We start from the raw sequence: 15645 nt of genomic DNA, 5'->3' as shown, positions 1-15645 counted from the left end.
TGAGAGCTGTGAGGTTTTTACTGTGAAGCGAACCAATCGATCCGCTCTGATCCCAGTGCTGCACTTCACCATGAAACACGCTGTGCATGCATACATTTATTTATTTAAACAATTAACAGCCTTACGGTTTAATTTCGGTTAATCGTGCAGCCCTAGATAAACCTCATACACAAACAAGCACACAACAAACTCTCACTTCACACAAACAAGCAGCTCTGTCTTACACAACTGTATCACAGGAGTGCTACTGTGGTAAATTTATTCATCGCCTAAAACAATTGTTTAGTAGCATATGCGACATACAGGTCCTTCTCAAAAAATTAGCATATTGTGATAAAGTTCATTATTTTCCATAATGTAATGATAAAAATTAAACTTTCATATATTTTAGATTCATTGCACACCAACGGAAATATTTCAGGTCTTTTATTGTTTTAATACTGATGATTTTGGCATACAGCTCATGAAAACCCAAAATTCCTGTCTCAAAAAATTAGCATATCATGAAAAGGGTCTCTAAACGAGCTATTAACCTAATCATCTGAATCAACTAATTAACTCTAAACACCTGCAAAAGATTCCTGAGGCTTTTAAAAACTCCCAGCCTGTTTCATTACTCAAAACCGCAATCATGGGTAAGACTGCCGACCTGACTGCTGTCCAGAAGGCCATCATTGACACCCTCAAGCAAGAGGGTAAGACAGAAAGAAATTTCTGAACAAATAGGCTGTTCCCAGAGTGCTGTATCAAGGCACCTCAGTGGGAAGTCTGTGGGAAGGAAAAAGTGTGGCAAAAAACGCTGCACAACGAGAAGAGGTGACCGGACCCTGAGGAAGATTGTGGAGAAGGACCGATTCCAGACCTTGGGGGACCTGCGGAAGCAGTGGACTGAGTCTGGAGTAGAAACATCCAGAGCCACCGTGCACAGGCGTGTGCAGGAAATGGGCTACAGGTGCCGCATTCCCCAGGTCAAGCCACTTTTGAACCGGAAACAGTGGCAGAAGCGCCTGACCTGGGCTACAGAGAAGCAGCACTGGACTGTTGCTCAGTTTTGCATGTCATTCGGAAATCAAGGTGCCAGAGTCTGGAGGAAAACTGGGGAGAAGGAAATGGCAAAATGCCTGAAGTCCAGTGTCATGTACCAGCTGCTGGTGTTGGTGCACTGTGTTTTATCAAGGGCAGGGTCAATGCAGCTAGCTATCAGGAGATTTTGGAGCACTTCATGCTTCCATCTGCTGAAAAGCTTTATGGAGATGAAGATTTCATTTTTCAGCACGACCTGGCACCTGCTCACAGTCCCAAAACCACTGGTAAATGGTTTACTGACCATGGTATTACTGTGCTCAATTGGCCTGCCAACTCTCCTGACCTGAACCCCATAGAGAATCTGTGGGATATTGTGAAGAGAAAGTTGAGAGACGCAAGACCCAACACTCTGGATGAGCTTAAGGCCGCTATGGAAGCATCCTGGGCCTCCATAACACCTCAGCAGTGCCACAGGCTGATTGCCTCCATGCCACGCCGCATTGAAGCAGTCATTTCTGCAAAAGGATTCCCGACCAAGTATTGACTATTAGGGTTGGGTACCGAAACTCGGTGCCAATAGGGAACCGGTTCCGACGTAAACGGTAGTAACCAGACCGAATAAGAAAGAAAATTTCGGTGCCTGATTTCGGTGCCTAACTTCATTAGGCACACACGCGCACACACACACACACAAGGTCTCTCGCTCTCTCTCTCTCCGCCGTGCGTGTGCTACACAGTTTGGAGCACAGTTTCTTCTGTCTCGCATGCGCGCTCTTTCTCGCAAGGTTTGGCTGCATTTCACGTGTAAAATTACGTGTCAGAACGCCCTCTGGGTGTGCCGATAAGTCTGAATCCCATATAGAATCAAGCCAATTCATTGGCTGATGGCGCCGCATCGACGCACTTACGTCGTCATACTATAGAGGGGTTTCACCAACGTCACGTTCTGGGCGGTAACCCGGATGCGCGGCCATTATGGAGGCACTCGGATGTAAACAACAGCATGGATTGCACTGTTTATGTACTACTGAACACATTGTTACACGAATAAACCACGGAAAAAACACGTGGTAGGTGCGAAATCATATAGAGAAGGACTTGGGAAGCAGGAGAGAGCGCAACATTTTGACAAACTAAAGTTAATGTGGTAAAGATCCGAACGAGTTAGCTTCTCTAGCACGTAACATTACTGCAATTCTTCCATCTATTTATTATCCCGACATAAGATACGTTCAGATTGTCAGTCCAAAAAAGCACATGAAATCCGTTTCAAGTTACATCCATATGTGGTTTGAAATCCTATTCAAATCACATATCAGGACATCAGCCTCAGTCTGAACGTCTTAAAATGCAAACGTCATTTATAGGAAACATGCTGAAAGTCACTGCCGAAACAATGCTGTGTTGTTGCAAATTGCCGGACGAGCAGAAAAGTAACGTTATTATTTCTGAAACCGGCGCAGACGAGCGTGGGGAAAAAGCAGTAGGCTACATACCAGCCTCCAGTAGTCCAGCGCGCCAGTAGCTGATGCTGTACCTCTCTCAACCACAAACGCCTTCTTTCATCAGTTTTTGCACTCTTTTTTTCAACTTTTGACAGTCTATAGCACTCAACATGTTTTTTCCCGATGTGACTGATTGGTACAGACCAAAACTCGACCATTTTTTAGCAGCAATAATCACCCAAATTTGCGAGTCCATTCAGTTCAGCGGCATTATTTACGTTCTGTGCCTCCAAAATGGCCGACTTCCGGATTGATGACGCGTCGTGAAACCCCTCTATGCTGTCGCGCGCGCGCCATCTGCTCCTCAGATTTCTCTGCCGAAAAAGGAAGCTGGTCGGCAGCGCGAGGAGCTTGGCTGCGTCTCGTTCCCTATTGAGAGATATGTTACACCAACCAGAGATGTTCTCTTTCATAGGTTCACTCAACGCTGCGTAGCTAAGAAGCAGTGGATTTGTATTTGTAGGCTGCTGTATCACGTGCCGTTTGAACTGACGCGCTACAGCGATCTGTCACATTTCAAAGAGCCAAAACGTTATTTATTGTGTGAATCTCGTAAAAATATTGACAGAATCTGACAGCTGTGGATTTGTTCCATATCAAAAGTAACCTTCTCTGTCTTGTCTGTCAGTGTCCTCTTTGTCCGCGATTTTTCTGTGTGAAAAGGGTCATTTGCGTGAGTCTCACGGTCAATGCGTGAGAGTTGGCAGCTCTGCCTGCTAGTAATCTCTATTAATCTCCAGTATTATTACATTGTTTGATACAATATTGTTTCATTTGATATTATGTAAATATGAATTTTTATTTTATATTGGTTTTATTATTACCATATGTTACTTGTATTTATATTGTTTAAAGATTTAAGTTAATATTGTGTCCAGTTTGGCCCTGTAAATTAAAGGGTATTATTTTTTGATAAAGTGTGTGCGGTTTCATTTTCTTAAGTACCGATTTAAGAACCGTTTAAGCACCGGAACCGTTTAAAAAATACCGAGTAGGTACTGGAATCGGATAAAACCCAAACGATACCCAACCCTATTGACTATTGAGTGCATAACTGAACATAATTATTTGAAGGTTAACTTTTTTTATTTATTATTAAAAACACTTCTTTTATTGCTCGGATGAAATATGCTAATTTTTTGAGACAGGAATTTTGGGTTTTCATGAGCTGTATGCCAAAATCATCAGTATTAAAAGAATAAAAGACCTGAAATATTTCAGTTGGTGTGCAATAAATCTAAAATATATGAAAGTTTAATTTTTATCATTACATTATGGAAAATAATGAACTTTATCACAATATGCTAATTTTTTTAGAAGGACCTGTAGATTAAATTAACTAACTAAATAATTGATGATCTTTACAATGGAACTGAATCCACACTGAACTGTCTTTAGCTGAACAACAGCCGAAATGCATTATTTTCCTGTTATCACTGTAACGCTGCTTAGATGCAGTCAGTATTGTATAAAGTGCTATATAAATAAAGGTGACTTGGCAACTAAAACTGGTTCTAGGTTTGAATTCAATAAAATACAATGAATCTAAAATATATGAAAGTTTAATTTTTATCATTACATTATGGAAAATAATTAACTTTATCACAATATGCTAATTTTTGGAGAAGGACCTGTATGTTGCACTGTACAGCCCTGATATGAATAGAGCGGTTTAATCCAAGTCTTCCGAAGAGACATGATCACTTTATTTGACGGTAACAAAAACAAGTAGATGTCATTCTGCCTGCCGTTAAGTGCGTAAGTTATACCATTTACATAATGCTCCAGCAGACAGCGACATATGTGTCACTATAGGTTATTGGAGGTGCTACAACATACTGCAACATGATCCGTAACAATGTCATTGGCACATCCATCTGTGCCAATGGCTTTATCATTCCATGTCTGTGCATAAGATGCCACGCCACTTAATGTTAATGTACCGTCTCTCCAGTTGTTTCAGAGATTAAGGCAATTAAAGTTTGATCAAATGTTGTTTAATTTTCCAATAAAATATATTCTTACATGATTAGTTACATTTAATTACCCATTAGCAGGTTGACTCATATATGAACTGGATTTTTTAAATAGCCTATTCAAAACAACAGCACTTATGCCTGTGTCATATTGCTTAATTATCATGTTACAGCTCCTGCCCTCACGTCAGCAGATTCTTCAGTCCAGACTAACCACAGAGCTCTGTTCTCAGATATCTAAAATACATTTGTGCCACTGTAACCAACCACACTGCAAAATCAACCCTTCACATCAGCTGATTGACACACATCTACACTGAATAATATAAAATAATCTTTAAATTGTTTAAAGAGACACCCCAATCTCATTTAACTACAATGCTTTCAAGTCATTCATTTTTTACTGAATCAACTAGGTAACATGATGAAGGTGGTAGCAAGCCTGAACAATTCTGAACAGTTGAATAATCCTGTAAAATAGTTAGATATAAGAAGTACGATAAATGTGCAGGAAACCTCATAACAACACACTTCAAGACTACAAGAATAGTTTGAAAAAGCTATGCATGCATCAAGATACTTGGGAATATAAAAACAAAAAAAGACAAATTAATCGATTGTCCATTGTTTGAATCCATTCTTGCCATACATTTTATTTTGGGTAAAGCTGGTTCCATACCTAACACGATTATCCATCAGCTGCACAACGTATTAGACGTTCAGAAGTATTAGACGCTCAAAATCCCCTATTTACACCTGTTCAATTGCTCGAGGAATTCTAACATAACTTGGCCATAAACCCTGCATAAGCTGTTTTTCTACAGAACTATACAATTATTGAAAAGGTTACACGTATGTTGATCGGTTTATAAGGGACGGTCAAAGTCTATGGAATTTCACATTAACGTTACACATAAAGCGTGTTTGGCTAATATTTGAAAACATAAGCTAGTATTACACATGTGTAACTGTGACAGCACAGTCTTCGTATCAGGTAACGTTAACTTAACGGTTTCAAAGCTGTAAGTTAGCTATACCAATGAACATTGCACTGAATTTCCCATTAAAATTACATGAGCGAACAAACATAACATAACATAGAATTACAGCGTAATGAAACCCCAACCAGAACAACGGGAGAAAAATACACTTTATATAATTTCTTACAGGTTTCCATTTATAAATATGTAAGAGAAGACATAAGCAGGTTGTGTGGGCTCGCTAGCTAGCAACACGGCTATTCGTTAGCTCAACGTAAACAAGACACTATTCTTCAGCTAGCCTATTGTGACAATTGAATGACAATGGAAGCTAATTTTCGGCTATATTAAAGCTCTTCGGTTTCATGCAATAATGCGGACATAAACGGCATTTTCCAGTGATGACTTACTACGTGAAATGCGAGGCGGTGTTGATGGTTTCACAGCTGTCCTCGGATTTGACAGGTTGTAAATGAAACCGAACTTTACTTCGGACGCAAAAATAAACAAACGCTTCAGCCAATGAGAGAGCAGGATTTGCTAACAGACCTCCGTGCTTTACGTGTGAGGCTATAAAAGGGCGGGACTTACGTGGCAGCAGCGGGACTTTACGGAATATGGATAGTTCACGCAAATGTTTTTAATTCTGTCATAATTTACTCACCCTCAAGTTGTTCCAAACCTCTATGAGTTTCTTTCATTTGTTGAACACAAAATAAGATTTGGAGAATGTCGGTAACCAGAGTTGACGGTAGCCATTAACTTCCATATTATTTTTCCTACTATGGAAGTCAATACCGTCAACTGTCTGGTTACCACCATTCTTCAAAATATCTTCTATCTAGTATTTTAGATAAAAAACTATCATAAAAATGTATTGTGTAGCTGGTCAGTGAATATGAATAAATTAGAACCATTCAATTTAACATCTCAAAAATAATTTTATTGTATTCACATTCGTTCACGTCACTACCTGCAAACATACAGCCCATTACTAATTTCAAAATTGTCTTAAAACAGACAAAAATGTTTGTTACAAAAATGTTACAGTGTTGTTTATATGCGATTATTCATTCCGTGATTGCAATAAATCAAAGTGAAGTGTTATTCTGCAGAAGCATATTATTGTCCTGTCCTCCTGGCAAACGAGTGTCTTTATAACTCTGGAACAGACAGGTGTTTGAGGAGGGAGATTTCTTCAGCATGCTCTGATGTAGATATCCATTAAAGAAATCTGATGCTGACAGCCTTTTCTTGAACTTCACAGCTTCAAATCCAACCCAGCCATCCTAAAAATGATGTGGAGAAAAAGACAGACAGACAACATACACAGTGCTAATTGTTACATAATGTCAACCTTATAGTAAATGTGGGCAAACCTATGCCTGGTGGTTACACTGTTCTTTTGATATAACGATTGATTGTACAATTTAGAACTGAATGTAATAGTAAAATACAGTGTAACGTAATCTGGTACATTCTGTGTTTTTATTGTTAACTAAAGCTAAAACAATTGCAAAATAATTTTTGGTCATTGAAAATTGGTTGAAATAATATTAGAAATGATTGAAATATATATTAGAAAAAGGGAAAGTTATTAGAAAATACTTGGCTTTGATCACTATAACTAACTGTAAATAAATTTTGTTCAATTATTAAAATAAAAAAAAACTAAATGGCGATATTAAAAAACAAACAAAAATGAACAACATTTCTAAAACAAACTAAAACTGATTAACTAATTTATTCATTCATTAATAAACACTATAATTATAACTATTGAAATAGTTAATTATAATTAAAAACTAAATTATAATTATTGTACTATGTGTACTAATTCTAAATATAAATACTATTATTGTGTTATACACTTTATAGTATCATTTATTGTAGCTTGGAAAAAAAGCATGGGCTCTTCCACCTATATACTCAGCAGTGTAAAGCGGTTTACTTGGCCGCCCTCGTCACAAGGTCTGGTTGTCTCTCCAAACAAGTTGTCTCCACTTGACAACAGCCCTGATTATATACAGTTATATATCTGAATTTTAACTATATGTGTCCACTGGCACAGAGGGAGTGCATCACGAGTGGTGCACTGCTTTCAAATGAATTTTCTATGGAAACTGGACAGAAGGGGATTGAGAGCAGAACAGTGTGGTCATTAAAAAGATGGGAAAAGTTTAAGAGGAAAACTTTGATGTACATTCTATATCCACACCACCAAAGTGGCAGGCCTCTGGCTGTTTGATTAGTATTAAAGTGCCCCTATAATGCTATTTTAAAGGTTCCTAATTTTGTTTTTGAGGTCTCCTACAGCAGGTTTACATGCATCAAAACAGTTTAATTTTCTCATAATATACATCGCACATCACCATTTTTCAATGATTCTCAAACGACTCGATGGATGAATCATTCTCACCTCCTTTCCGAGAGCCTGCTCTGCTCTGATTGGCCAGACAGCTCAGTCTGTTGTGATTGGTCAACCGCATACAGCGCCTCAGAACCATAACTGAACGTTAGCTCTGTCCGGAGGCTACCGAATGCTCAGCGATTGAACTGTAAAGACAGTAACGATGACGTCGATTTTACCATATCAATCTGAGCGCAAGCCCGATGGTGAAACATTGGAAGAACTAGTTAGTCAATCTGAACCTCCATCGCAAGGACAACTTGAGCAGGACGTTTCTCGGTGATACACTAACTACTCAGTTTGCGTTACATTATGAGATGTTGCAGCTGTAATTCCCCTAACCATTAGTATTAACAAGAGTATGTCCATCAACAAACCAATGTATATATTTCTAATTTATTGGAGTGCACATGTGGGAACAGTATCAATAACGGTGCATACATTAGCCAAGCACTAACGTGATGAATGACTGATGTAACAAACGTTTGTAAAAGAAATCTTGCTCCAACCTTTATCTTTACTCAAAGTAGTACGAACGACAGACGATCTGTATTAATATAGACGCAGTATTAGGTAATAGTGGCCCACAGCTGATTAGCAGAAGTATTTAAGTGAGACAGTAATAACGTGAGTTAACCGGTTGGCCAGAAACGTACACATTATTAAACACTAAAAAACTAAGTATTTTGAACACCCGGTAGAAAATATATACATCAATAATTATTCATACTTAGAGGTTGTGATTCTGAGGAGCAAGCTGGTTAAAAAAAACTGGGTGCTGACATCTTTCTAGAGCAAACGTTTTGCGAATCCCGCGTTGAACTAAAATGACATTTGAGGGCTGGTCAAGTTGTTCGCAGGCGGGCAACGTACAACATAGGAGGGCATTATGCAAATTAATCTTCTAGTGACGTAGAACCGTAAAACAGTAGGATTCGAATGAAAAACGACTTGTATTGGCAGTTCAGAGTCGATTCTTTCTTTTGGGAGACAATAAATTTATTTATTGTGCACTTTCAACTTTACAGAAAATTTACATTCACAAACAGCTATATTACACACTGCATGAAAGGGAATATTTGAAAAACCATAATAGGGGCAATTTAAGTGTATTTCTTCTGTGCCAGTGGACACCTGTGTGTGTGTGTGTAGTAACATTTCCAAACTCCATGTGCATACCTTGCAACGAACGAGTAGGATATTGGATTCTTTCTGATAATGGACAGACCCTGGTACTGCAGATAAATATGGAGCAGCTGCAAAGAAAGGTGAAAGAAAGTGTGATCCCTTACATTACTCTTTCCAGTAGACAAACCGTTAGTTATGGCGTTTTCAGACCTGTAGATTGTTTGCTTTGTTCCGAAACAGGGACTTAAATTGCTACAATGTCTCATTATCTCCTTGGTTTAGTTCGCATTTAAAAGTCAACACACAGCGTACCCAAAATGTGTTCGTGCAAGTCACATGTGTGTAAAAACTCTCATTGGTGCAAGTGCACCTGTTCATGTTCCGGAATTATGCTCATAGTGTTCATCCATCAAGATGCATATTAAAAAAATGACATAAATTATTAACATTGCAGTACAGCTGTTTTGGAGAAGAACAATGACAATTTAACAAGAAGAGGTTCTTGGTTTTTAATTGCAAAAAGTAATTATTATACAACTTGGTTTGTTGTTCTGATGGGTCGGATTGCTTTCTCACCACAAGAGAACCGCTCCAGAGTTTTCAATCTGGCCAAGACCAATTAATTCAGACAATCATGGACCAATTATTTTAGTGTATATCTGAATGCAACTGTACATACAGTTATACTGTATATACATACAGTATATACCAAAACGAACTGAAATAAGGGAGAAAACGTGCCATATTTTAGAAAAGTGAGTCAGGTGTGAAAACGCACAGTCACGGCCAACACTTTAAAATCATCAAATAAGCAAGCCTGGTTACCTGTAAACATCACGTTGCATTGGCCAACAAAGTCCAGAAGTTTGACGGGATTGCCCATCCACATTGTTTTCAAAGGAATCTGATAGATGAAAAACAAACACTGTGTTTAACGTTTATTAAAGTAACTGATGTAAATGTATATGTTTCTTAGGATCTCTTTAATCCTACCCGAGATCCAATAGCTCGAAACAGCCGATCAATGTAGTCACAGCTGTGCTCTTCCCATATTATCCAGGCCATTCTGGAACTGATTTTGGGGGCTAATGACAGTAATATAGATGGTTGTTTCATGCATTTAATTTGTTTTAACATTACCCTCACACGGTGATCTTATGAGCATTGCCTCATAAACACACTTACCAAACGATGCCCCCTCCTTAGGTTGCTCCTTTCTGTTTGCTATCCTTTCTGGAAGATGTTTTAGAGTGTCCATCAACTGTTGATTTAAATATGAGAGCGAAGTTTTAAAATCAATTACAGTGAATCAATGCCAAACAGTGTTATTGTTGCAAAAGCAGAGTAAATAACCAAATCTCGTGACAAATTGTAAATAAGTGAATCATTCCTGCAGCTCAAACAGTAGAGCACAAAGCTAGCAGAGTTGTGTCCATGGAAATGCAAAAACTGAGAAGTGTATAAATGATATATGAATGCAATGTATACTACCGTTCAAATGTTTTAAGTCTGAAATAAGTCACTTATGCTAACCAATGCTGAATATATAATTAATCATAAATACAATAATCAACAGACAATATTGTGAAATATTATTACAATTTAAAATATGTTTGCAATTTGAATATATTGTAAAATGTAATTTTGTGATGGCATCATGGCAGAGCAACATTTTTAATAGTCTTCAGAGTCACATGACATGATCCTTCAAAAATCATTTTAATATGCTGATTTGCTCTTTTCAGGATTGTTTGATGAATAGAAAGTTCAAAAGAACAGCATTTTGTAGAAATATTTTGTAGCATTATAAATGTATTTACTGTCACTTTTTATCAATTTATTTGCTGAATAAAGATATTTTTAATCTTAATGAACACAAATACTTCTACTCTATACTATAATTTATACTACAAACATAAGTAATTTTTAATTACGGAAACTAAAATACGTTAAGCGGTGGAAATTACCAGTCCGGAGCCCACAACTGCCAAAGTAGCTCCAAGCTCATCCGCAGTGCAGTTCTTTGGAATCTCATACAGCTCTTGCTGAAGAATAGGGCCCACATCAAATCTGATATAAAATAAAAGCCCTAAAATAAAAGACTTGATACATGGAAAAGAAATACAGTGGGGAGAACACGTATTTGATACACTGCCGATTTTGCAGATTTTCCCACTTACAAAGCATGTAGAAGTCTGTAATTTGTATCATAGGTACTCTTCACCTGTGAGTGACAGAATCTAAAAATCCAGAAAATCACATTGTATGATTTTTAAGTAATTCATTTGCATTTTATTGCATGACATAAGTATTTGATACATCAGAAAAGCAGACCTTAATATTTGGTACAGAAACCTTTGTTTGCAATTGCAGTGATCATACATTTCCTGTAGTTCTTGACCAGGTTGGCACACATTGCCGCAGGGATTTTGGCCCACTCCTCCATACAGACCTTCTCCAGATCCTTCAGGATTCGGGGCTGTCGCCGGGCAATACGGACTTTCAGCTCCCTCCAAAGATTTTCTATTGGGTTCAGGTCTGGAGACTGGCTAGGCCACTCCAGCACCTTGAGATGCTTCTTACGGAGCCACTCCTTAGTTGCCCTGGCTGTGTGTTTCGGGTCGTTGTCATGCTGGAAGACCCAGCCACGACCCATCTTCAATGCTCTTACTGAGGGAAGGAGGTTGTTGGCCAAGATCTCACGATACATGGCCCCATCCATCCTTCCCTCAATATGGTGCAGTCGTCCTGTCCCCTGTCCCCTTTGCAGAAAAGCATCCCCAAAGAATGATGTTTCCACCTCCATGCTTCACGGTTGGGATGGTGTTCTTGGGGTTGTACTCATCCTTCTTCTTCCTCCAAACACGGCGAGTGGAGTTTAGACCAAAAAGCTCTATTTTTGTCTCATCAGACCACATGACCTTCTCCCATTCCTCCTCTGGATCATCCAGATGGTCATTGGCAAACTTCAGACAGGCCTGGACATGAGCAGGGGGACTTGTGTGCGCTACAGGATTTTAATCCATGATGGCGTAGTGTGTTACTAATGGTTTTCTTTGAGACTGTGGTCCCAGCTCTCTTCAGGTCATTGACCAGGTCCTGCCGTGTAGTTCTGGGCTGATCCCTCACCTTCCTCATGATCATTGATGCCCCACGAGGTGAGATCTTGCATGGAGCCCCAGACCGAGGGAGATTGACCGTCATCTTGAACTTCTTACATTTTCTAATGATTGCCCCAACTGTTGTTGCCTTCTCACCAAGCTGCTTGCCTATTGTCATGTAGCCCATCCCAGCCTTGTGCAGGTCTACAATTTTATCCCTGATATCCTTACACAGCTGTCTGGTCTTGGCCATTGTGGAGAGGTTGGAGTCTGTTTGATTGAGTGTGTGGACAGGTGTCTTTTATACAGGTAACGGGTTCAACCAGGTGCAGTTAATACAGGTAATGTGTGGAGAACAGGAGGGCTTCTTAAAGAGAAACTAACAGGTCTGTGAGAGCCAGAATTCTTACTGGTTGGTAGGTGATCAAATACTTATTTCATGCAATAAAATGCAAATGAATTACTTAAAAATCATACAATGTGATTTTCTGGATTTTTGTTTTAGATTCCGTCACTCACAGTTGAAGAGTACCTATGATAAAAATTACAGACTTCTACATGCTTTGTAACTGGGAAAACCTGCAAAATCGGCAGTGTATCAAATACTTGTTCTCCCCACTGTATACAGAAATATTAAGCATATTTTATGTAACTTTCATATTTGTCCTGCCATGAACAATTACTGCACATGGCATTTACCTCTTAGGTCTTATTTGCATGATAGTCACTCCTGTGACATTGTCACCATGTAAAATTGTATGAAAGACTGGAGCAGGTCCCCGCCAGCGTGGCAACAGACTAGGGTGCACATTTAGGATGCCACTGAGGAAAAAACAACAACAACAACAAACAAACATAAATTATCGTTTATTATGAGCTTAGATCGTGCTGTTAAAACATTTAAAACAGCCCAAAATTACTACAGACAATCCATTTGATTAAGTCATACGCTTTCCCTGAATCCTCATTACTTACTGTGGCATTTTGTTGATGACGTTCTCCTTGATTAAACAGCCAAATGACACCACCACACCAACATCAAACTGGGCACTGAAGTCCACATCTGGCCATTGGTGAAGTGGAAGTCTGTTCTGCTCTGCGTACTTTCTGACTGGAGTATCTCTGGACAGCGTCACCACCTCAAGTGAATCTATGATTTCAGCTTTTGAGTCATCTCTAAAAAAAGAAAAGCAAACTAATAACATAAATAATGCAATAGGGTTATTAGCAAAAATAGCAATGTAATAAAAAAAAAAACTGGACATCATTACCGAGATACATGAAGCCGTTTCAATGATTCCAGTGCAAAATCATCACTTCCAAAAAACAATACTCTCCAGGGTGGTTTTGAAGCAGATTGTATTTGAGTTACAAAAGATTCGTTTCTAAGACGTGTGATGCAGTTGCTACAAAGTCCTTGAGACAGCAAACGTCCCCGATCAATGACTTTTAAATAGCTTAGGCCCCACATACTCTGATATAAGTTTTCATAAATGACAAAACATATCTTTAACACTAACAGCTAGCAAAATACGAAACCATCACTCCTGTACGGATAAGCACGCATTAGTCATATGAGTCATTCTAACATTTAATGCCAACTTCAGTCGACATAGTCTTAACATTTCTCACAATAACTTGTCCTAATTATGTTTATAATACTAATACGTTTTCGTAAACCAGTAGATGACAAGGTTACTGTAAAGCGCTACATGTACACACAGGCGTATGTGTGCGTCGCCATGTTGACTTTAACGTCATTTCCGCTACAGTTTTCCATAATAAAGACATATTGTGCGTTTATGAAAGCTATTTTAAATACAACATTTGCGTAACTAACGATTTTTTTGTACTTCAAAAGAAAAAACAAAAAGACTGTGTTTATAAAGTTGTTATTGTTCTTTCACGATGCGCGTTTTTTTATTAATGCCCAAAACATGAAAATGAAACAAATATGAACAATAAAAAACAAGACATATATCACAATACTAATGAAATAACTAAGAACGAGAGGATAAGAAAAAGTAAATAATAATAATAATAATAATAATAAATTATACCAGGTTAAACATTGAGAGCAATAAACCTTTGACTTTTCAAAGATTTTTAATTTGTCATGCCCATCAAAGACAAAACATAGGAATTATAGTCTACCAGAAGAATTGACAGTAGCGGGATCTTACCCCAAAAATTGCATTTGTGAATAAAAACAAATTGCCAAGTATCGATCAGATTAACAACTGAACATGAAATTTGTAGTTGTGATAAAGAAAAATAAGGTGTTATAATGTTCTGACTTTTTTTTTTTTGATAGGCACATCAATTATTAAAAAAAGCTTTACCAAACACATTCACAAAAAAAATGTAGGCTACAATTGTCTCTTCTACATCACAGAAAGTGCATTTATTTTCAATGTTTTAAATTGAGTACTATAGCATTTATGTAATATTTTAAATGTGACTTATTTTATCTTGTTTGTTAATAGATATTTGTTTCAGACTCCAATTAACTTTGTATAACGCCATCCAATTAAAAGATGAGCTGGAATAGGTTTTCTGTTAATATTGCAAACAAAGGGGTTTATATTGAATAATTTGTCATCAGTATTTAAAATCCCTTCAATTGAAATAGAAGTGTTACAAAGAAATAGGACTAGGTTTGCACTCCTTTCAAGAGAGTTTGTGTACCACTAGGAATGGCGTTGAATTAATACAATATTATATTCATTTAACGAAGCTCCAAAATAACATTTTCTGGAAAATTCTGAAAAGGAATAAAACTGACCATTGTCTTCCATCACAGCTCATTAACAATATAGATGTTATTTAAATACCATCTTAAAAAAAAAAAAAAAAAGAAGAAGATTTATTTATGTAAACAATATTCTAATTGTTCCAAAAAACAACAACGGTGAGGTGAAAATGCGTGTTTTGTTTTTAAATCGGTTCACAAAACCGGTCTGAACGATCGAACTGAAAACAACCGAACTCAGAAACGCAGGGACACCCCCCGACACCCACAGCCACAACCGAAAAGCGGTGCCATGGCTCGTATTTCTGATTGATACAAGAAGTTTGGGTGAGAATGAACCGCTGAATTTTGTCATTTATTGTTTTGGAGCACATAGAAAAGCTTAAGGATAACATAAAAATAATAATAGCTATCATAATAAAAGCAACAAAACTTCAAATGGGACTTAAAAAGCTTTTGTGTTAAACAATTACTGCAAATTATATAGGTTTTAAAACTTTTTTTTTTTAGCTGAATCATGTAGTAATAATTAACACTCGTATTACTAAAACGTACTCTGGAAAGAAAATGCGCGCCTACATTTTGGGAATAGGGGTTTTCAAACTGTTTCTGGAGAGCATCCCCAGCACTGCACATTTTTGTATGTTTCACGTACTGAACATCCAGCTCATATATTCTACTTCTCGGTTTTAAATAAAAGAGATATCCGTAAACATACAATAATAGCGAGGATCGAGGACGGTAAAAAAAAACAACAACCCTGTAAT

The 15645-nt window shown here is 37.8% G+C and overlaps 2 protein-coding genes across 11 annotated transcripts in view; both read right to left on the bottom strand.

Annotated features, from left to right (window-relative positions):
- The window catches only part of ppip5k1a (diphosphoinositol pentakisphosphate kinase 1a), a 33138-nt gene extending 27177 nt beyond the window's left edge, over window positions 1–5961 (bottom strand). For 3 of the 10 annotated variants that reach the window (XM_056258991.1, XM_056258993.1, XM_056258996.1), the window contains exon 1: window positions 5187–5278. The gene's annotated coding sequence lies outside the window, so the exon portion shown is untranslated. Of the gene's footprint in view, window positions 1–5186; window positions 5282–5897 lie in introns of those variants that run through there. The other 7 variants (XM_056258989.1, XM_056258992.1, XM_056258994.1 and 4 more) reach the window with 5 other exon arrangements.
- Window positions 5962–6403: 442 nt separating this feature from the next.
- mtfmt (mitochondrial methionyl-tRNA formyltransferase) lies at window positions 6404–13887 on the bottom strand. The gene is made up of 9 exons (XM_056259011.1): window positions 13398–13887; window positions 13102–13302; window positions 12826–12948; window positions 10993–11095; window positions 10211–10286; window positions 10019–10110; window positions 9851–9929; window positions 9077–9153; window positions 6404–6776 (listed from the first exon to the last, which is right to left on the bottom strand). Exons 1-9 carry the CDS (start codon window positions 13595–13597, stop codon window positions 6579–6581), a joined length of 1149 nt encoding a protein of 382 aa, XP_056114986.1. The 5' UTR covers window positions 13598–13887; the 3' UTR covers window positions 6404–6578.
- Window positions 13888–15645: the final 1758 nt, after the last annotated feature.

The sequence above is a fragment of the Rhinichthys klamathensis genome, unplaced genomic scaffold, assembly GCF_029890125.1.
Source record: "Rhinichthys klamathensis goyatoka isolate OS25496 unplaced genomic scaffold, OSU_Roscu_1.1 h1tg000161l_1, whole genome shotgun sequence".
Classification (NCBI taxonomy): domain Eukaryota; kingdom Metazoa; phylum Chordata; class Actinopteri; order Cypriniformes; family Leuciscidae; genus Rhinichthys; species Rhinichthys klamathensis.
The sequence above is the reverse complement of the archived record's forward strand: the minus strand, read 5'-3'. Positions and strand labels throughout refer to the sequence as shown.

Coding starts and splice junctions, on each gene's coding strand:
- mtfmt (XM_056259011.1), bottom strand. CDS start 13,597: ATGTGGGGCCTAAGCTATTTAAAAGTCATTGATCGGGGACGTTTGCTG. Junction 12,949..13,101: donor GTCATCAACAAAATGCCACA/GTAAGTAATGAG, acceptor TTTTTTCCTCAG/TGGCATCCTAAATGTGCACC. Junction 6,777..9,076: donor TCCTACTCGTTCGTTGCAAG/GTATGCACATGG, acceptor CATCATTTTTAG/GATGGCTGGGTTGGATTTGA.